At 39.5% G+C, this 22433-nt stretch overlaps 1 protein-coding gene across 3 annotated transcripts in view; it reads left to right on the forward strand.

Annotated features, from left to right (window-relative positions):
* Window positions 1–22433, forward strand: part of ST3GAL6 (ST3 beta-galactoside alpha-2,3-sialyltransferase 6) — a 47064-nt gene that overhangs the window by 14440 nt on the left and 10191 nt on the right. For 2 of the 3 annotated variants that reach the window (XM_069868200.1, XM_069868183.1), the window contains exons 2-9: window positions 4674–4773; window positions 5607–5675; window positions 6932–7009; window positions 9712–9815; window positions 11101–11164; window positions 18209–18304; window positions 20351–20537; window positions 21588–21725. In XM_069868200.1, the coding sequence (XP_069724301.1) occupies window positions 4685–4773; window positions 5607–5675; window positions 6932–7009; window positions 9712–9815; window positions 11101–11164; window positions 18209–18304; window positions 20351–20537; window positions 21588–21725 (825 nt within the window). In that variant the 5' untranslated portion in view covers window positions 4674–4684. The remainder of the gene's footprint in view (window positions 1–4673; window positions 4774–5606; window positions 5676–6931; window positions 7010–9711; window positions 9816–11100; window positions 11165–18208; window positions 18305–20350; window positions 20538–21587; window positions 21726–22433) is intronic. The other variant, XM_069868191.1, reaches the window with a different exon arrangement.

Genomic DNA, 22433 nt, shown 5'->3' on the forward strand with positions numbered 1-22433 from the left:
GAATTCTCCAATGACATTTTGACACAGTAAAACCTTGGGGTTTTTGGTGTTATGGTTTGTGCAGGCCTTCAGGAACAGTAATAACTGCTTTGATTTTGTGTGGGGCTGGGCAAGGTAGCAAGATTTTTTTTTCCAGTTAAGATGCTGTTAAACTTCTCGCTGCAAAATGAAGTCACTGATGTAGGAGATTTAAAAATGTAGTTTTAATTCAGGGCTGCTTTGCTAGGCTAATTCAATATGTTTACCTTCTGTTTTAAAATTAATATTTCTGAGAACTTCTGTTTCTTTATAAACTAAAGTTGAAAGGAGCACTGGAAAGAATGAAGGCTCTGGACTGATTCAGCCACTTCAGTCCCTTTAAGATTTTGCTGCAGTGCTATTACGTTATCTGCTACAGCGTTTCCTTCCAAGAAAGGGGGAATTAATGGACTATGCACATACTTAAAGCAGTAACTGAAAGAGTTAACCATGAGTAGTGTATAGATCTGGCAGAAGAACTATATAGATATGTGCCAAAACGTGCTCATGTTTTGGCAGCTTGAGACAAATGACAACATGAGAACTCCCTCTGTGATCATCCTTCTGCTGTGTAGTTGTTCCAGTGGGTATGTACTACATCCTTATGAAAAGAAAGTAGTGCTTAGGACTGGTGATTGCAAGCAAGCCCACAAAATACTATCTACATCTTTAAAATCCCGATGTTTCTTTTTAAACTGTATTAAGTTTTTATATGCTTTTTCACTATGTCCCTTTAAATTTCAAGATCCACTCAGAACACGTTTTCAAGTTCACTTCCTTTCCTCCCCCGTAACAATAAGGGTTAGGAATTTGAGGTCGGAGTGAGCTGAAGTTTTCATGCTATCAGTTAATTGCAGCAGCAAGCAGTTAATGTCACAGGATTAAATGTGGAGCTAAGATTGTTTTCAGATGAGTAATATTTAATTTGGTAGTAGTGACTTTTTAGTTAAATATTTATTAGCTGTTTTCTTCTAGTAGTAGTCAAATGTGATTTACAAAATAATTACGATAGATGGAAAAGCCTCCTTTATTGTATCATTAAGAACTCAATTTTAGGCAAGAAAACTAAAGGAAGTTGTACAAAGAGTTATGAAAAAAAGGTGCTCTTAGTGTGATCTGTGATTGTCCAGTCCAACAACTTTAGTTTCGTGTGTGATTATTCAGTGGCATGGTTACTTTAACTGCATATGTAAATTGATAAACAGAGGCTATGAGATAATGGTATATATCTGATACGACACTTACTGTGACGTAGAAGAGTAAAGACTAGTTGTAGGTAAAGGTGCAGCTCTGACAAGGGTGTTGGTTCCCCACTTCCACCAGGGAATTAAAAATTAGCCTCTGGGCTTGTATAGCTAATGTGTCATATACCCAAATGTGTCTCTGTGGTGGCTTGATGGGAGCTGGGGTGGACCTGTCCACCCACAGGAGATGAAGGCTGATCTCTTAATATGGTGACAAAGTCTGTCCTGTCCAGTTCTGTAGTTGTAGCTCTGCCCTGGTGGAGGTGGGAAGTTGAAGAGTGGAAGTCAGCTATTAAAAAATGCTTCTGAACCTTTTTACAATACTTATGCATCCCATTGCTTGCTTGCTTTCAGAAAATTGACCAGCTAAAACCTGAATGTGGGGCATTGGCATGCTGGGCTCCTTTCCCCTTTTACTGTGTGTACTAGAAAGAGAAGGGAAAATTAATAATTGAGTCCCAGCTCTGTTCTCCTTATTTTGCTTAGCCCTGACCAACCTTGACTTAAGGGTACTATGACCTCTGTCAGTCAGGTTGATGGGCTTAAATCAAGATGCTGGGCCTTGTGAATAAATAATCTGAAATGTGACTGTGATTTTACAGCTGAACTGTGTCTTCTTAATTGCCTGTTTTCTTGCATCTCTGATTATGGGAATTTTCTAGTGCAATGTTTGCATTGTAGGAGTTTGTTTTCCTTTGATTAACTTTTCATAACACTCAACTATATTGAATTAGAAAGGGAGAGCTGGAAAATGCTGTCACTGTTAAAAATATATCCAGAATAATTTCTTCCATAAACAAGGCAATGGCTCTGCTTACTAAACCAAGTTAAGAAAGTTGTCGCTAAAAAGACTGTAATTCTTGACTATAGAACTTTCTCTTCAAAGCACTGAATGAAGCCAGGCACTGGGAAACAGGGTGGTGAGAAGGCACCTGCATAATTAAAGACCATTTTGTGTTCCCAAGAGCTGAGTTTGTAGCATCATTAAAAGCGTACCTTTCTCATGAGCGTGCCAGGCTGAATGTCCTACATAAGCTACTGAAAGTTGTTACAGATTCCTCATGTGATACTGTTTGAAGAACGATGTTGGCTTTTATGTTCTCATGTTTTAATGAAGTTTTTTGCAGTCTGTATTAATATCTTTGAAAATACTTAACAAATGGAATGATTTATTTTCCTCAGTTGGTGAATTATACTGTTAGGAATAATATATTTGATTTTTAAAGACCCTTTGTGGGCAGCTTTGCCTTGTCTCTTCTCTGTTTTGTGGCCTGCTCTGACTCTTCAGCAAGGTTGTCTTTTACATCAAGATCAGCAAAATCAGCAATTTAATCAGCTGTTACCTTAGTAGCTTTATCTGAAGAGCTGCTTCATTATGTTCTGTTGTTTAATGGAAGTTTGCAGTGATTACGCTGGGGACTAAACAGTTCGTTTCCACTTCAGTGGCATATTTTAGAAAAGTTAGGCAAAGCAGGGGTGTGTAAAAATACTGACAATGAAAGGAGCAAAAAACCAAAGAGCTCAGTTTCTTTTTTTCAATTAAATGACCCAATTGCTGTTAATGACACTTGATTAAGCCCAGTAGGTGTATTTTTTTGTAATGTTCTTGCATTTTTAGGGGGACACTCTTACACAATTAATGCAAAAACTCAGTTTACTCTAGAAGCTCAGGATGACTCAAAAAAACCCTTGCAGTAACTCTTCTTGAAGAGTTGAGGGAGTTGGAGCTTTAAGGGAAGGCAGTGTTACTACCCAACAAGGGAAGAAAGGTTGAAATTGCAACAGCTGCAGCCTAAGGAGTATTTCATCCTGAACAGAGCAGGACAGCCTGGAGGAGGTTGATACTGTAGCTAGTTCATTGCATGGCTTTGTTACAGGCAGATGCTGTTATAAAACCCCATCTTTGACCCTACAATTCAAATCTGGTAAGGGATATGGGGGAAAAAAAAGTAAGGAAGTAGAGGTATATTGCACTCAAGTCATTGTAACAAGTAGTTTACTGTTAAGTATTTCTTCATGAGTGAAGCTATGTGAGTGGCACTAGTTTGCTTCTCTATTTCTAATAAAATGCAGCACAGTTTCTTGGCCTTTAATACAAGATGTGATGTTAAGATGTTACTAGAATAAAGAATATAGATGTAAGTCAGTGAGGCTGTATCTGCCTTGAGTTTTATTGCGTTAAGGCTGTTTAATACAGGCTTTAAACCAGCAAATTTAGTCTAAAAAGCAACATGGAATTTAAAAAACAAGACTAAAGACTCTGGTCTTAGAAAATGCAGCAGTATGTTTGCATATAGCTTTTTTTTTTTTTTTCTTGACAGCTGTTTGTTACCTTCACTTAAAGTACAGATATGCAAGTAGAGGTTTATGTACTGGTGTCCATTGAATCTGCTCCACTTGACAGAGAAAGTGAAAGTACTAGAAGGATATAGTTTTTGAGTAAACTTCTGCAGTAATTTGTGGTCAGAATGGCTATTTTGGACTTTCAGAAGATTAAGCAATAAAACTTCATTCATAGCTAATGAAAGGGCAGCTCAGTGTGTTTTACGAGAGCAATGCAGAACTTGCTTTTCCCCCAATGTGTCTTACCAGATAAGTGAGCTTCTGATATTTCTGTGGTTTTCTTTTACTGGACTCTCCAATGAGGTGAAAACTCTACTTTAAAAGCAAATGCTTTCTCAACCATTTCTCCATAACTTAGTAAATTCCACAGATTGAGTCCTAATTTCTCTTTCTTGCTTTGCCATGTGTGAAAACTGCATTTTTCTGTCACCTGAGAGAAGTCTGGCCTGTGTCAGGAGTTGGGAGTCTATGCAGGACACAAGAATCTAAACAGACAGCTTCAGTACAGCTTTAAGTGTCCATAAACAGACAGAATATTCAGTGATCCTAAAAGAGCCAGTAGCAATTTGTGGCAGCTCATGCCCTTTTCTGCTTCATCGGCATCAGCCTTTTTGCCTTATGGAAAGTTCTTGTTTAGCTGTGTAATTATGAAAACTGATAGTGGGTGGTGCAAGACAGAAGAAGCACAGGTATTCGTAAAGGCCAACTTCTGACCCAAGAGGCTGGTTTCTTTGGGCTGCCAGTGGACAGAAAGGAGCTTCTACTGTGATTTATTTCTGGAAGAGCCCATCTTCCTCGTGTCTCTTCAGAGAGAACCTGGAGTGAGCCCCTCTCGATGCTTCTGTGTTACTGTGCGGAGTATGCATGTGTGGGAGGTGCAGAGCAGTGTTCAGCTCCTGGGACTTTGTGTGAGAAATCAAACCAGAGTGATCCCCTGTCAAATTTCTGGTGGTGGAGAATGACTGTAATAATAATTTCCTTTCGTAGGTTTCAAGATGCTTTATAAAAGTTCACTTTAATAGTGCCAGTTGGATTTAAATTTCTTACCTTGTTTCTCTTACATTTCAGGTCTACCAGTCATGAAACGAATTCTTCTGTTTTTCATCCTGGCTGCTGCTGTCATGTATGTTATACTGCATGGAAATCTCTGGAAAAATAACCTCTACTGGTATGTTGATGCTTTTGTTCACTTCTAGTGCAGATGCTTTCGTGGCTATTAAGAGATGTGACTGAGTTGCTATTGCTGAACAGCTGTTTTCTACTAATCAATAGAATTGATTTCTGCTCTGTGTGTTTGTTTTGTGGTTGTTTTTTGTTTTGGTTTTTTTTTTTATACACTGAGGGAATGAATGTGATCATTCTATCCTGTTGCCCCTTCTCTTTTGTGACTTTTAAACCTAGTAGTGAACTTGAGCCTGGTTGTATGGAGAGGTCAGGACCTCAGAGATAGGGCGCTCCTCTGAGTTTCATGAAAATAGATTTTCAGGTGATGAGAGAGACATTGTTTTTGTGTCATGTCCATATCTTTCTCCCCTCCCCCTCCCTTCCACCCACCTCGTGTTTAGTGTTAGCTTGTTCCTTTACATGTCTCATAAATGACATGGGAGAGACCTGCTCCTTGTTCCTTTAGACATCTGATGTGGGAGAGACATGTGAATAACTGCAGGTGTAGTGGGCATGTTTTGAAAAACTGAAATTTGTTACGTCCTAGTGGCAACCTTGTGGAAAGTGAGCCTTCACTGTTTCCAGGCAAGGGACAGGTAGCTTGGAACCTAAAATTCAGGGTGCTTATTGAAGAAGCTGAGTTTCCTTGGGCCTTAGCAGAGCTGTAATCAGGACTGACCAGGGTGTTTGTGTTATGTAGATAGTAGTGATAGCTTTTAAAAGCTAGCAGTTGACATGCCTCTGTGTTGTTTCTAGCATAAAATTGATACAAAGAGCTTTCTGTTGTGGTTTCTCTTTATAGCAAACCACAGTGCTGTGACATTTCCTTTTTTGCAGGATTAGCTTTTATGGACAGACTTCTTCTGTGAGGGCTTCTCCTTCCTGTGACACTAGTGGAGTTACCCAGTAAGTTTAGAAATTGAGTATTTTTGTGGTGGGATTTTTGGCCGGGTGGGAGGGATTGAGGCTAAAATCCTTAGCCTTTGTCCTTAGGCTCTGTGTTCAATTGTTTATTGTATGCCTGTGTCCATTGGCTGTTTCTGTTATGAACACAATTTTAACGTCTGCCAGAAGGGAATTAGTCCATGTCATGTTTCCATCGTTTAGTTAATATTTGTGGACACTTATAGTGACTGTCTGTAACAAGGAATGAATTGTTGGAAGGATGTTTAAAACTTCCAAATTTCTCCAATTCTGAGTTTTATACCTGAATAAAATGAGAAGAGCTATGAAGGCAACTTTTGTGTTTAAAATTTGATGAATCAGAGTTGTGGTTCACTTGTGATGTGCAAGCGTGTGTATAAGCAGATCTTGAGCTAGAAGATTACTGCAATTAAGTTTGTGGGACTAATAAGTGTCCATGCTAAAATATAACAGCAGGTTTCTCTTTCCGAAGCTGTCCTACAAAATGCTGTCTGTGAGGCTGATGCTGGAAAGCATTGAGCTGATGCATTCCACAGGATACTTTCTCATTGTCAGTATTCACATGACAACTTGAGGTTACTAAAAGCAATTAACCTTAATGATCTGTTTGACTTGTGGTTCTAGTATGGTGTTTTCATCCTTCTGTTCTTAATGCAACCCAGATGCATGCAGTTGCTCACGCTGAACTTTATCGTCCCTTCTGGGCTTTGTATTTGTTATTAATTGGGCTAAATTGTTGAGGTGGGAATGCGCTTAGAAGTGTAAGTCTGAGCCTTATTTTGAGATCAATGACTTCTCCCCAAAGAATCTCATTTTCCTTCAAGTGCCTTATGTGGTGCTGTTTATTCCTGTCTCCAAACAACACTCCCCTCTCTTCTCTGAGTAGTGCTGGTGATGCTCTCTGGTGTGGCTGCAGGAGTGACCCAGCCCAAGTGTCCTGCTTCTCTGCAGGTGGGCCCGAGATCTCCCCTCAGGTTATGGCTTTGATAGTTGCTGAGCAAGGGAGGTTGCAGACCCCTTGGAGCAGCACCGTGAGATAAAAATCGTTACTACTAGTCAAAGTAATTGTATGACAACAAAGATCCATCTTTATAATATAGACAGAGACAATTGTGAAAATTTGGTGTGGTGGTAACTCAGTAATCAGCTTTCACTAATTCGGCTTGTCCAAGTTTCCTTGCTGTCTTGCTGCTACGCCTGGTTGTTCTTTCTTTTTATTTGAAATTCTTCTTTTGTAGGCTGCCACCTACGGCTGTGCAGAGAAGAAACGTGCTGGACTCTTGTCTCCTGAAACCAGCATTTGAATCTTTACTGGAGTGAGTTTTCTGTGGGAATGGAGGGGGAAAGGAAAGGCTGTGCTGACTGAGGTTGTTTACCTATCCTGGACTATTTTATATGTTGATTTACCTTTGCAAGTACAGCTTTTGGGCTTGGGTTTGTTGCTGCTTTTCTTGTTTGTGGCAACTCAAATTGTTTAGCTTGCAACTGATCAGCATCTGAGCAATATCACACAACTAGCTCAACATGCTGGTGTATATACTGAATAAATAAATACTTAGTCTTCAGATATTGTAGTTAGCAACAGTGGAAACTATTTTAATGATTGAAGTACAAGCCTTTAATTTTTTTTCCTTCCATGCTTTTCCTGTAAAAGAGCCCTTTGTGTCCAAGACAAGTCAGTCATTCTGCTCTTAAGAACCTGGACCTAAAAGATGAAAATTTGTTGGTACCTAAGTATTTATGTAATAGCCAAGGACCAGAGAAGTTCTGAAAATCTCTTCATTTTATTTGGAAAGAGAAGTATGAAATGTGAAAAAAATCATCCAGTCTTTAATGATACAAGATTCTTCCCCTTAAATGGATTATTAATGGAATTCAATGTCAGTGAAATTTGGGGTTATTCATGGTTTTGTTCTTCTGATATTATTGTTAAATTGTGTGTAGGTGTCCTTCACTTCAAGATACTCATAGGAAGCTTCCTTTGTAAAGAAGCAGTCTGAAAAAAACCGAAGAGCTTTGACCCAAAACAAAAGAGCTGTCTGATCACAAAAGTGTATCCAAGATATTTGTGGAGAAATACTAGGAGTTTTTGCTATTAGAAGCACAAGTCTTAAAAGAGGAAGATCAAGGAAGTGCTACAGGACCAGAAGCAGACAGGCTATATTGTTGAATTTGTGTTTTACCTGAACAAACATCGAGTATTGCCCTAATAGCTTGGAAAAATGTTTAGACCAAGCACTGGCTGAAGAAGTCTTGAAGCTTTAAGCAAAGACACCATTGTTGCTTTTTGGTTTTTTTTGGTCCTTTTTGAGTATAAGAAAATGTTTCTACAGCAGGATAGCTCTGTTGCTGAGCAAGGGGTCAGGAATGGACTCAGATGCCTGGTGAGAAGACAGATGCAGAGCTAGAACAGTCTCTTGCATATTTCCATAGCTCCTTTACAGTCATAGTTTGTGTGAGCTGAATATCTAGTCAGTTCACTTTGGTAATAGACTGGGGAGGTTGAAAGGATTTCTAACCTGGCAGAATTATTTATTGGAAAGGAACCAGAGCCAGAATTAATGTCTTTGCAGTAGGTAAATTATTTATTATGTCTAAGATTGCCAGCTCCTTCTGAACAGCAAGGGACGTTATTAAATTTAACATAGGTGTTTAGTGCATGATGTCTCAAAGTTAGCTGCTCGTGCATGGGTAACCTATGGCCCAGATCTTGGTGTGTGGGCTGTGATGTTTCCTTAGTTTCTGTTTTGGTTTTCTTTTTACTGTTAGTATCTTCTGAATATGTAGTGCTTAGTGAGATGCTTGATTTGTGAAACTGAGAAAGGGAAATTTTTTTAACAGCTATTAATATTCTTCGTAGAGAAACAAGTTATGCTGGCTGTGGGTGTTTATGATCAACATAAGGTTTTCTCATTTACTGTATAATTCTGTGTTAACATGTTAATATAAAACCTAGTATGCAGGACTGCTACAAAGTCGCCTAGTTCCATGAATGCTCCTAGACTTAAGATTGAAGCTCAGGGTATGGTAGCATGTGACAGGGTTTGGTCTACTATTCATTTTTTTTGGCTCGACTTGGCAGATATGGTAATAAAGACTTTCTTCCCTGCTTTGAGATAACCCTTGTTTGTGGTTACTGCCTTTGGATGAAAGAAGTGACCCATTCTTTCTATCCTGATACTATACGGTGTGATGCCATCATGTTCTACTTTGCAGGAGGAATGCACTTTTGAGGCAAACATTGTGATTCCCACATACCGTGGTTCTTATTGTAGAGCAGCCCCGGCACATGTGCACTGGGCTCCGCTGAAACATCTGGCTTCTGGCTAAGCTAGAAGATGCACTGCAGGAGCACACCGTGTGCTTCAGCTGCTGAGGGGTATTCAATCTGTGGGACCCTACTAGAGTTAGTCCAGAATGAAAAGTCCCTGAGGTGTGTGTAATGTGATCGTGAGAACTCCATGCATTTTTTCTGTATGGATATACCTCCACTGCCCCAAACTACTTACTAATGTCAACACAGCCATGAAGTGCCACTTGTTTGGAATGGGAGTGCATCTCAAATAAGCTGACATTTTCAGGATATGGTATTTTCAAGTTAAAACACCTTTTTCAAATCCCATTCTTATTATATATGACAATTTAATAAATAACTCTTAATTTTCCTTGCTGCATCTGTTATGTACTTTTCAAACATGAAGTTATTCGTGGTTTACGTATTCTTTTAAATATGCTGTCTCGTGGTATAAGCCTTCAGTCATACAATTTTAATGACTATATATCTTATAGTAGCAGAAAAATAATTTTATCTCACTCTCTACCTGTATTTTCCATTATAAAATCTTCCCCTGTTCTGTCACCTACTTTCTTTGTGTTTATGAATTTTCTTCTTTTAAAAAATGGTAATAACTTGAAGTAGGATATAGAAAGCATTTTTTTAAAAGCAATTGTATGAATTAGTGGCTTATTCAAATACATCATGTGGATTTTTAAACTTCTGGCTTTGTCTCTTCATTAGTGGTGAGAAAACATACCCGTTCCTGTGTGCTAATGATTTTCTCAGAGTGGCGGAGTTTCACGGGAGCGATAAGTTTGAACTACCTTATGGAATAAAGAGAGCAGGTTTGTGTTCTCCATGTACCTTGTTTTTAAGCAGAAATATCTAAATGGTGTGTAAGGCCACCTGAATCTGGCCTTTGTCTTTCCTGTTCAGCAATGCCAACCCTTTTCTAGATACTCCTGAAAGGATTACTTAATGGCCTTTAGTCCCTCACAACACCATGTTGGGGTTGCCCCTTTTAGCAGAGAAGCTCTGAAAAAATGAGAGTGAGGAAGAGCGGAGCTTACTTAGCCTGCTTTTGTTTGAATGTGAGCTAGAGTGCTGAAGATATTTAGCTAGTGCTTTTCTAGGTGAAATCGTAGCTGGGGCTGTTTGACGGGGTTCGAGCAACAGATTGAAGTAGTCCTCCTGAGGCAGAAGTCATCAGGTTTTGGCAGTTATATCGGCAAAATTTCCCTTTTACTTCTCCCACTAGTGAAGGTGTCACTGTGGGCTGCAAGGGCTACTGCCATGGTTATGTGGGTGCTGTACCCGTGCAAAGCGTTTGCCTGCTCATGCTTGCTGCCTGCATTGTTCAGAGCAGAGCAGATAGGGCCAGAGACGCTGAGGGTCTTAGTTGCCCTTTCAGAAATGATGTAAAGTCTCAAGTCCCAGAATTCTTAATACTGAAGCAGGGCACCCTCCTAGTACCCTGTGGGTTTGGGCTTTAAACTCTCAATTTTCCCTCCATCAGTGTAATGAGGATGGTGCCTTTTCCCACACACATCAGATTGCAGTGAGGAAATGTTTTATGTTTTGGAATGAGTTGAGGTCCCCTCATGGTTAGAGGCATGTTGAGTGTCCAGCAGTTGCCTGACCACCAAGGGAGGACTGGGAAGGCGCCTCTGCCCAGTTTTGCTGGTGAGCACATGCTCCTTTGGGGTCTTTTCCCCAAGATATGTAACACTGTCAGCTGTCTCTGGGTGTGTGGCACCTCCTCTTGGGTCAAGGCTGCTTCTGGTTCAGCTGGAGATGGGCAGAAGGCAAAACAAAGTCCATTAGGATGCAGGTCTTGGAAACTCTTCTGATGCTTATTTACTATAACTAAAACTTTTTTTTTCAATACAAATTCCATGCACGTTTCCAGCTTCCAAGGGGCTGTTGGCAGGAAAAGCTTCCCAGAGGTGGACTCTGATAAACATCATTGCTGTAGTTGACCTGTGGCCCTAAATTACAAATGTTCTTATTTTGATTTTTTTTTTATTCATAGTGCGTAAAAACTGTGTCTGAAAATGCTGTAGTCAAGGTGACATGCATATTGGAAAGCATTGGGTGTTATCATTAATCTTCTTTATATTTGCTTTCTAGAGCATTTTTTTCATTTAGCCCTGTCAAGACTGCAAAACTGTGGACTTTTTAGTGAAGATGACAGGTGAGATGGTTTATTTGCTAGAATTTGTTCATTTTATTTTTAATATTTAATATTTTTCCGAAAAAGAATGACAGTGGTGTTAGCCTGAGATGGCTGAAGTTAGCCAAGATGCAGATCTAACCAACAGTGTCCAAGCAATATGTAACCAATTCTAACATTTAAATAAATTTTGTTTTAAACATATGTAGCACCAGTATTCTAGAATCATAGTTCTGCGAGGGATCTTATTAGAGGTTTCTTCTTACAATTTGCTAGCTAAATGCAGTGTCGTCTTCTGTAGTGCCTTTTTATACTGGAGGAAAGTGAAACCACCCCTTAAAAACTGAATGCGATCTCCTTTCAAAGTCATTCTTAATGTCAGTGTCTAGAGAATGTTTGAGATAAGCAGGTGCTAATTAATGACTGCTTCTATGCAAAAGGAATCTTATGCATATCCCCATACCACTGCATCTGTTGGACTGCTGCACACCCTTGTTCATGTGTATGCTTAGCTTCCTTTCCTGTGAATGAAGAGGATGATGGCAGCCAGGAAAGTCTCTTCCTGGTTTTTCAGGAGTAACCAGGGTGTGGTGCAGAGCGGCGCATGCATTAGAGAACTTGCCTCCGCTGCATTAGATTGTACTGTTTAAAATTCTCTTGGTTAGAGCTACTCCTGCTGAGACTTTTTTGTTTGTTTTTGAATGGCCTTTCTGTGTATGTCTCTTGTTGTTGGGGTTTGTTTTGGGTTGGGTTTTTTTTGGGGAGGGATCTTTTTTCTGGGGGTAGTGTAGTAGGTTCGGTAAGTATACTAAAATCCTGTGTTTACGAAGTGATGCAAATGAATTCTTAGATGTGCAGTCTAGCAAATGGGCTGACAGCTTGCCACGTATCATGTTAATATGCAGGCATCTTAATAGAGTTGAATGCACATAATGCTAAGGTTGGCTGTACTTGATTTTTCTTAATCAGGGAGATCAAACACAAGATTGTTGTTTCAAGCCAAATGCCAGCATCACATTTAAATTAAACTTTGGTTTGAATATGAACAAAATAATTGGTATTGAAGCTTAAGAATTATCTTGGGTTTAATACCGAATTTTCATTTTCTTCACCGAACGTACTCCTTCCTTTCCCCATGTTTAGTATCTGTTTCTAGGATGTTCAGGTTTACTCTTAGGGAGAGGGGGGAAAAAAGGAAAAAAAACCCTGTTCTCTATCAGTGTGATAATTAGGTTAATTTATACAGGATTGGCTGTCAAAGGCTAGTCTTTTTTCTGGAGTTAGAAGGGTAGTGCCAACCGTTATATTAGAAATTTCCTGAAATCACAAGTTCAGCACTATGATAGCTTTGGCTGTAAAGTAGAAACCCTTACAGTACAGCACAGTACTTTTAAAATGGAAGTGTCTGTCTTATTGATGAAAAGTAAGGTAGTTGGTATTCTTTGCATGCAGGTTCTCTAAGATACGATTAGTAGTTCTGAGAATTACACATAATTTTAATAAAAAGAATATACTTTAGTAGCACTGAAGCAAAATGAGAGCTATTACTTTTTAATAGACGGTGGTATAAATAATTAAGTGAATAATGACTTACTACAATGTGTTCTTTGTAGATCCATCAGGTTTTGTGTATAGCACTGTTAGAGCGTGAATCGCAGTAGTAAGGCAGTGATTTATATACACATTTTACAGATACAGAGTGGCTTTTAAATGTGAAACACTTTGGGAATTAATCCTAGTAACGTTCTCTAGTAATATGGTAACAGAATTATTAGGCAGTTCTGCATTGCTGCTGCCTAATTCAGTCTCCTTGGTAGAATGCAAACTGAATTTACCTATAAACTTTTCTTGGGATGGAGTGGGGGAACCTGCTTTAAAGTGTTTTAACAAATATTAGGCTATATGAGCACCAAACCTATGTGTTTCTGTGACTTAGCTCACTGCGTACAGTTTTGCCTATGAAGGTTTTTTTTTTCTGAACAGTGCCTTTTTCCAGGCTTAGGAGGAATTCTGACTGTGTAAAGGTCTAGTTCCCCAAAACTGGGAATGAACAGTGCTGCTGACTTCAGTGCAGTAGCCTGTGTGAGGCAATTACTTGCTGGGCACTCAGGACTTTAAGTTAAACCAGCAGTAAATTCTTATAAATGCACTTATACAATCCTGAGTCAACAAGATATGACCTCTGTATCCTCTTTTTACCAAGTAACCTCAAAGGAAATAATTTGCATTCCTCAGCTGACTATGGGGGTGTGTGTCAAAGGAGTTGAGGTAGAGATACTCTTTTTCCTTTTTCAGAGAAACAGTATTTCAGTGGAATGTGGAGGATGCAAGCCTTTTGACCTTTAGAGGCTATGCTTCCATTTCACAATATTTTTCTTTTATAGACTAGGAAAATGTTTCTTTTCTCATATCACTGTATAAACAAAATATGTAAACTAATCCCTGGCCTTGAGATTAAGAGGCTCTTATACACCATGTGAATAGGGCAATAGTTTGAATGGCTAGAGGGATTGCATTTAGATATTGGCAATCAGTTTACTCTGTGATTTGCATCAGGATCGATTTATCCTCTAAGCAGATCTCTTAGTACCTAAATCCAATCCCTTAGTCATTCAAACCATTGCAGTAGCAGTTGTTATAGCTGAGGTTTTAATATTTTTCACTTTCATCAATACAACCGGCTATTGGTCGTAAACTGGACCTCCAGATGTTTGTCTGTTATATTTCAGTTGTAGCACATCTAATGTTATTTAAGGACATCTGAATTTATTTATCTTGCCAATTTATTGTCTTGGAGAAAGAGTGAGTGTGAACTTGTTCGGGGTCTTTAATATGAAAACATTATGAAAAAGGAAACTTTGAGAAGTGGTATTGGAAAAGATATCTGGGACTAACAGTCTCTTGAAAATCAATGTGGTGATTTGTGACCTACAGTAAGTACAGGACAGTTTATTTAACTTAAATCTTTGAATACAGATCAGCCGTTTTACAGTTTCTTTATCTCCATTTTGTGTGTTGGTTTCCTGTGATATCATGTTCTGTTTTTTTTTTTACTCTAGTATAAACCATTTTCTTCCTGCTTATCATTGTCAGTGGAGTCTGTGCTGGTGTGAACATTAACTTTAATAATAACTGGAGACACTTGAATGCTGGGGGGGAGGGGGGAGATAAGAGGAGGAGTCAATTCAGAAATAGCATATTCATGTGCGACTTCTTGTTTGAGTTGACCTGCTTTGACTTCCTGAGCTTGACAGAGATTAGAAGCTGGTTTTAATAGTTTGTTTGACTGTATTCATGTACAGTTCATCAAGAGGATTTGATCTGCTTGTTGACTTTATCAGTTTAAAAAATTCACATACTGATGTTAGATGCTTTATTGTTTACCTGAAGGCAGCGGATAGCTTTATTTTTGAATGTGCGTATTACTAAGGGTACTGGAGTCTGAAAGCTTAATTAAATTTCCAATTTCACTGTTTTCTATCCAAGTAGTATTAGTCAGCTCTTAGCCATAACCAAGATCTAGTCTGCATCTGCCACTAAGAGGGAAGAGAGTTCAGATTCAACTTGAACTTAGATTCTCTAGCTGCACAAACCTTGATTTCCCCAACTGTAAAGTCTCATTTTATTTCACACTCTTTACCCTGTGTTCTGCTATGTCCCAGCTGCACAGTGCAGAGAGGAGAAGAGCTCTAAGAGCTCTTCAGTAATATGCCTGGGTGGAAGGCATTATTTTAGTAGGTAGGGATTGACATAGCAAAGAAGCTTCTTAAATCATAGCCTCTGCCAAACATTGGAAGGTCGATAGCATAAGGGGTCACTTAAAGTTCATCTACAAGGGGCAGGACAAGGAGTGCCTCCTCAAGGTAACTTTCTGGTTGCTTATCATGGTTAAAATAATACAAATTACTTATAATGGAGTTGACATCATTTTTGTGAATTCCCACCAAGTAGTCAGAGCATAAAAAGAAATATTCAGCGAGATTAGGAGCAAGTTTTCTGGCATCTTATTGAGACTTGAAGATGAGTTCATGCATTGTTTGTCAGTCACTGTCAAACCAAGGAGGTACACCAAGCACTGAGGGTGGATGCTTTACCCAGGAGGTAAAACTAGGAGGTAGAATATGAGTAGCAGTTTAGGATTTGCATTGTGGTGATGAGGTTAGTACCTTGGTTACCCGACTGTGGCCACGTAACTTTTGGTGGCAGTGAATTCAGAGATTTGAGATTATTGAAACTTTTCAGTGATTTTCAGAGGCATGGTATGAATGACAGGAAAACACGATACAACCATATGCTAATTCAATGCTTTTCTCCCCTCTCTCCCTCATTCGATCTTCATCACCCCACCAATCACATCTTTTTCCTCCGGTTTTCCTCTTTTCTAGCTGTTTTGGGTCTCTGTTGCTTGTCTGTAGCCCAAGGTCATGCTTTGAGCTCTGATAGAGCTGTGTAATTCAGTAAAAGGGTAATTTCTGCTCTTTTCTTCCCACTGTAAACTTTGCAAGAAGCATATGTTAATCACCCTGCTTTCTCAGCATATCTTAAAGCTGGATTGAAAAACTAATTGGAAAATGAACATGCTGAAGCAGACCTGGATCAGAGAGGGAAGGGGTTTGTGGGTGTAGAGGGAGTGGGCATAGTTGAGGACAGGGTGGTGTAACAAATTTTTCACTCTAATTTCCAAGGTACTGCGTCACCTGGACTTGTGGCAGTAGCTGGAAATATTGTTATGAATACTTGACTTTTACTTATCTGTTCAGGAAACACTAGAGAAAAGTGTGCCAGCTTTTTTCATGCCACCCCACCCTGGGAGCTGCGTTTGACAGTACTATTTTATCCATATACATATGTATGTATGTACGCACATATGCTTTTAAAGGCAACTTCCTCTGCAGATGTGACCCTAGAGCAGCAGGTGAGAAGGTGCCGTTTCAGCATTTATTTTTAAATACTTTTTACAGTTGTCATTACTTCTTATTCTGCCTTTTCTGTAAGCTTCAGGTTTTTAGCATTGCTTTGGGGCCTGGCTTCTTTTTCCTAGTCTGCATGCAGTACAGCATAACTGCGTGAACAGTTCTGTAGGAAATATAGGGAACTGCTTTATGCATTGACCTTTTGGTCTATCTAGGCTGGAACAAGCTGTTTTCACTGATATTGAATAATACTCAGTTGAAAAAACAGCTTTCTCCATCTGAGGAGAAGGATGCTAAGTAGTCTGCATAAAGTGCTACACTGGACATTTAATACAGATTACAGTATTTTTTATGGCTAGGTCCGTTACGGTAAGAAGTGACATAGGGCCTCTTTCTTATTTAAAGAAATATAGGAGTGGTGAGGTGACTCATCCTCAGTAAGCTGTGAGCATGTTTTGCGTCTGAAAGGAATATTTACATTTTTATTTTGCCATTGTTCCTACTGCAACCAAGTTGAAGAACAGCTTTTGTTCAAATAAAGAAGCATTTTGCCACAAAAAATGATGTGCTTCTTCCGTAAGGAGAAGTTTGTGTTCTTACACATTGGCTATTGTTGTGGTTTAACCTGGCAGGCAGCCAACCAACCAGTAGCCTCTTGCTTACTCCCCATCCCTGACCAGTGGGAAGGGGGAGAGAATCAAAGGGGGAAAGAAGTAGAATTCATGGGTTGAGATAAAATCAGTTTAATAGAACAACAAAGGAAGGGATAATAAAGAGGATAATGGAATATACAAAATTAATTAATTGCTCACTGCCTGCTGACTGATACCCAGTCCATCCCTGAGCAGAGAACCCTGACCCTCAACCCATTTATATATTGAGCATGACGTTGTGTGGTATAGAATAACCCTTTGACCCGCTTGGGTCAGCTGCCTGACTATGCTTCCTCCCAGCAGCTTGCACACCTGCTTACCAGCAGAGCATGGGAAACTGAAAAAGTCCTTGATTTCTTAACCACTAAAAACATCAGTGTATTATCAACATTCTTCGCATATTAAATCCAAAACACAGCAGCTGCTGGGGAGAAAATTAACTCCATCTCAACTGAAATCTGGATAGATGTAAACCTTCCCTAAAGAGGCAAAATTGCTTAAGTAAAGGAACACCAGGCCTGTCTGTGCCTTGTTTTTTTATTTTTATTTTATTTTTTTTAGTGAAGCTTATATTTTACTAGCATTGAAATAAGACAACACAGAGCAAAACATAACATTGGAAAATCTTTCCCAAACCTGGGGAACTCTTTGGAAAATTTTACCATTACAATTTACTTTCATAAGTTTAGCATTTGCATAATACGTTATTGGGTGCTTTTTAACTTGTAAACATATTCTAAATTTGAAAGGAATTACTATTTTGACTATGTTGTAGAATTTATATGGAAATGTTTTATGTACTTAGTAATGCTGTCTGATTGGAATCTGGTCATATGAACTTTTAATCAAGCATATCACTTATGTCATGACAATGCGTACTTCCTGGCACGTGTTTTAACATGTTTAGACAGCACTTTCTAAATAGAGGGAGAAAAATCATTATAATTATATTCATGTGAAGAGCCATCATGTGTTGTTGGGCTAAGATTTTTCATATGTACGATTCAGATGCCTGTGAAGTAAAACCTAAATCTTACTGCTGTAGATTGTGTTGGAGCTGTTTATAGTAGTTGTACAGCATTGCAGAAGCACCTTGCTTTGAGTTAGTTTTTTCCGGACATACTCTATCCTGATTGATAGGCCCAGACCATGACAAATTCGAAGCATTGTGGAAGATAATTTATCTAATGGCATTTATATCACTTAACTCTAGTTAATGATCTTAAACAGCGAATCACTGGGAAAAGGATGTGTATAAATACAATTTAACATGACAGAAGCAATTACCTGACTTTAGCAGTCCCTGAAATAGTACAGCTGCATTTTTTCAAAAGCAGCCTTGGAGTGTGATACAGCACGGAGACTGCTCTGTAGGGGACAAGGAGCCTAAAAGATACTGAAGCTCAGTTAGTAAATAAATGAGTGAAATGCCATTATATCATTTATAACAGTGTGAAGCAAGGGAAGCCATGCATATTAAAGTACTGTTTGTTCTACAGTGTTGCCTGTCGACGGTGTGTTGTGGTTGGTAATGGCGGAGTACTTCGAAATAAGACGTTGGGGGAGAAAATAGACTCATATGATGTAATAATAAGGTAAATGGTATCTCCTTTTCTTTTTGTGTGCATGTAAAGAATTAACACGCTTTTGCTGTCAGCGAGTAGTTGTTGCTGTAGTAGTAGTTGCTGTCAGCCTTCATTTAAAAAAAATTAAGAAAAAAAAAAAGGATTGGTATTTTATTATACAGACTGATGGATATGGGGGGGAAGAACCACTGTGTGGTCAGTCTGCATCATATATGGATGCACACACCTGCAAGATGCTGCCATCAGGGATGGATCCAAGCATGTGACAGCCTAGAGCCCTGCATGTGCCCCTTGCTGTGAGCCAGCATCCCAGGCAGCCTTGCGTCACCTTCGACACTGCGGCTGTCTTATCCCTGTGCTGGCATGTGGATTAAAGGTAATGTTTATACTGGGGAGTCTACCTCAATATAAATGTTAGTTGAGGATGATGTTGATGTCTGCTGCTTTCCCTCAAATGTGTTGGCTCATGTTCAAAGTTTGAGTTGTCTTGACCTACCAGAGGGTGCTGGGGTCTGAAGGAGAGGCCTCTGCACTAGGGAAGCTGGGTAAGTGCTCAGAATGTAACAAGCAAGAAGAGGAAAAGAAAAAATGTTCAAATGCTTAGCAAACTGAAAAAGAACTATTTGGCTAATCATGAGAACTTTCTGCACAGTAAGAGAGATCGATCATTTCCTTCTTTGCAGGGACTGAGATGGTAACTGATTAAGCAGTTCTTCTGCCTGTAGGTGCCTTGTCAGATAGTATGCCTGAAACCTCTTTCACTAAGACATCTAAGCTGCTCTTTCAGTCTCCTTCAACATTAGGTTGAATATTGAACAAAATCTCTTTTTTTTAATTTTTTTTTTTGCCATCACTTCTCGCTTCAATAACAGTGTTTCAGTCTTCAAGCACTACCATAAAGTTTTATACAAAGCCTGGAGTTCTTCAGTTGTAGCTCATCTTACGAATTTAAAACTACAAAAGGTGATCCAGTTAATATCCGCATTCTCAGGAAATTTTACTTGCCTAACAGTTTCATGTTTTACTAAAACCACCTCACCTTGAATTTATTTTCACTGTAGCGTAACAATACAAGGAAGTTCTACAAATTATTTTTAAGCTCTTACAAGAATTTGGGTTCTGTGTAGGTCTGTCTGCACTTCTTAAAATGGTAAGCTTTTTGGAGACTGGTGTCACATTTAAAAACAGCTCTATACTCAAAACTGGTTCAGAAATATAGTGCATACTGTAAATGAACAAAGAGGCAGTGTGTGCATTCTGTATTTAAGAACTTCTTCTGATAAAACTTTGAAATGTTCTTTTGTTTATGTGCTTTGTTTTGCAAACATTTGCTGCTAAGCAATGTGCCTTCTATTCAGAGAAGTTGGTTTTGGCAGGAATAAAGCATACATGGAGTGCCTGATTCTCTGAAAGATATGCAATACAGCCACCAAGCAAACATAGGCTTAAACACAGCCACTCTAACGCCTTGGAAAAGAGAAGACCTGACCCACCTGCTCACTGCTGATTAATCTGTTCTATCCCAAAGCAGTGGCAGCTATGCGAGTACAAAAGGAAAAGAAAGAAAACAACCAAACTACCACCCAAAACTCCCATCATAGAGAAGTATCAGCATCAGGTACACAGTCATAATCCCTGTCCATGAATGCTGTAGACAGTAAAGAGTATTAAAACATTCTTGAATTGCATCCTATGTGACCTGGGTCATCTAGCAATAGGTAACTCCAAGCCAGATATTCTCTTTATTCTTCTCTGGTTTCTGCATTTGAGACAAATCAGGAGGCCGCCTGCTTGAGTGACACACGATAAACTATCATGTGATTGCATTCTATACTACCTTGGCTAAGTTCCCATATGTGCTTAATCCCTCTGGGTTAGCGGGTGAGTGCAGCTCATGATTGGTCATCCACTGTGTAATGTGATAAGCAAATGCTGGTCTGCTAAACCCTCCTGGACACATTGTCTGCCCCACAGACTAATATACGTGCCAGCCACTGCACGGTAAGGATATGGGTGGGGTAGTCATCGCCATCTCTTTGTCTCTGTCCTATGCAGAATGAATAATGGCCCTGTTATAGGATATGAAGAGGATGTTGGAAGGAGGACGACTTTCCGCCTTTCTTACCCAGAATCCATCTTCTCTGATCCGATTCACTATGACCCCAATACGACTGTTGTTCTTGTTGCCTTCAAACCACGTGACTTGAAGTGGCTTTGGGAGATACTAAGTGGTCAGAAAATAGTGAGTTTAATTATTCATGCACTTTAGCTTAGCTTGCCGCACGCTGCATGAAATACCTGGTTTGCTTTTAGCTTTAGTTCTCCTAGCTGGAAGCACTGAATCTCCTCGGCTTCCCTTTCCCATAAATGCTTCTGTCCTCCTCCTCACCCACATATTTGATCAGTTCCTCACTCAGTTTTCAACTTGGAAATACCTTTGTATCTTCCTCCTAACACTCTTTCATTTTCTGACATGTGTGCTGTAGACATCCCTTAGATTATTTTGTCCTGTGCACTTGGTAGAACTGCAGAATAATGTTGGAAGGGACCTCTCTCTGGAGGCCTTTAGTTCAAAACCCTCTTGAAAGGAAGTAGAGACATGTTCAAAGCCATATGAGGTTCTCAGAGCCTCTTTGCAGATAAGTTTTGAGTGTTTCCAGGGATGTTTCTGTAACCTGTATTTCAGTGCTGCAGCACCCTTATAAGAAATAATTTCTCCTCATCCTTTCACTGTGCACTTCTGAGGGGAGTCTGATCCTGTCTTTTTTTGTAAAGTCCTACCAGATAGTTGAATGTGGGCTGAACAACCCCCTCCTCAGACCCTTCTTGTTTGCTGTGTGGTTGAGTCCCCCAGCTATTTTAGTGGCCTTCTGCTAAGCTTGGCCTGATGTGATGCTTGCACAGGGAGGAGTCATAAACAGCATTTGTGAGACTGCAGGAGGGCATAGTGTGATACACTTGAGAGCGATAACTGCTGTCTACCTGTTCTCTGTGCTTTTATTAATGCTGTCCAGTGCATGTTGAACATTTACTGCCTCTATGGCATGCTACTGGTGCATATTGTCCATCAGGGACCTTTCTGCAAAGCTGTTTTCCAGCTGGCCTTAGCCAGCCTTTGCTGCTGTAGTGGGCTATTCTGTTGCAGAAGCACAACTTGGTGCATGTTTTTGTTGAACTCTGAGGGGCTGAACACTCCTCTTGAACCTTGGATTTTACTCTGATTAGAATTGCTACAAAACCGAACTCAACTCTTCATAGCTGTTAAAAATGTGTATTTGCTTGCCTATTACAGAGTGCCAAAGGCTTTTGGAAGAAACCAGCTCTGAACATGATATACAAATCTACTCAAATCAGGGTTCTTGATCCCAGCATCACCAGAAAAACAGCTTATGAATGGCTTCATTTCCCAACAAGGTTTCCCAAAAAGGAGGTAATTTTTTTGCTTCTGTCCCTTTTAGTTTTGTGCAACCAAATATATATTCAGAGGTAATTATCTCTTTATTATAGTGGACTGTCTTTTTGGTGCACATTGCGTTAGTTTGCATTTAGGTGGGAAAATGAAATCCAGAAAAAATGAGTAGTTTTGTATTTCAAAGATCTCTTTATGGATTCTGTAATTAGTGTTAAATGAGACTGCTTTTGCAGACAGACATAATTTCATTTACAAAATTGGGAAGAAGACTGGCATTGGAACATGGCAGATACGAAAGGTCTCTAGAAATATTGAGACTTGAATTATTAAATGTAGGATATGTTACAGTTTCTTAGAACCATAGAACCACTAGATTGGAAAAGACCTTTGAGATCATCCAGCCCAAACGTACCTGTCCGCTACGAAATCATATACCTAAGCACTTCACCTACCTGTCTTTTAAATATCTCCAGGGATGGCGACTCAACCACCTCTCTGGACAGCCTGTGCCAGTGCTTTATAAGCCTTTTGGTGAAGAAGTTTTTCCTAATGTCCGGTCTGAACCTCCCCTGGTGCAGCTTGAGGCTATTCCCTCTCCTCCTACTTATCTCTCTGTGAAGAAAACGAGAAACAAGCAAACAAAAAAAGCCTAACAAAAATCCCCACCGAAAACAAAACATGAAAAAAACCCATACCAAACAAACAAAGCCCTCCAACCCCCCTGCA

This window comes from Phaenicophaeus curvirostris, chromosome 1 (genome assembly GCF_032191515.1).
Source record: "Phaenicophaeus curvirostris isolate KB17595 chromosome 1, BPBGC_Pcur_1.0, whole genome shotgun sequence".
In the NCBI taxonomy this organism is placed as follows: Eukaryota; Metazoa; Chordata; class Aves; order Cuculiformes; family Cuculidae; genus Phaenicophaeus; species Phaenicophaeus curvirostris.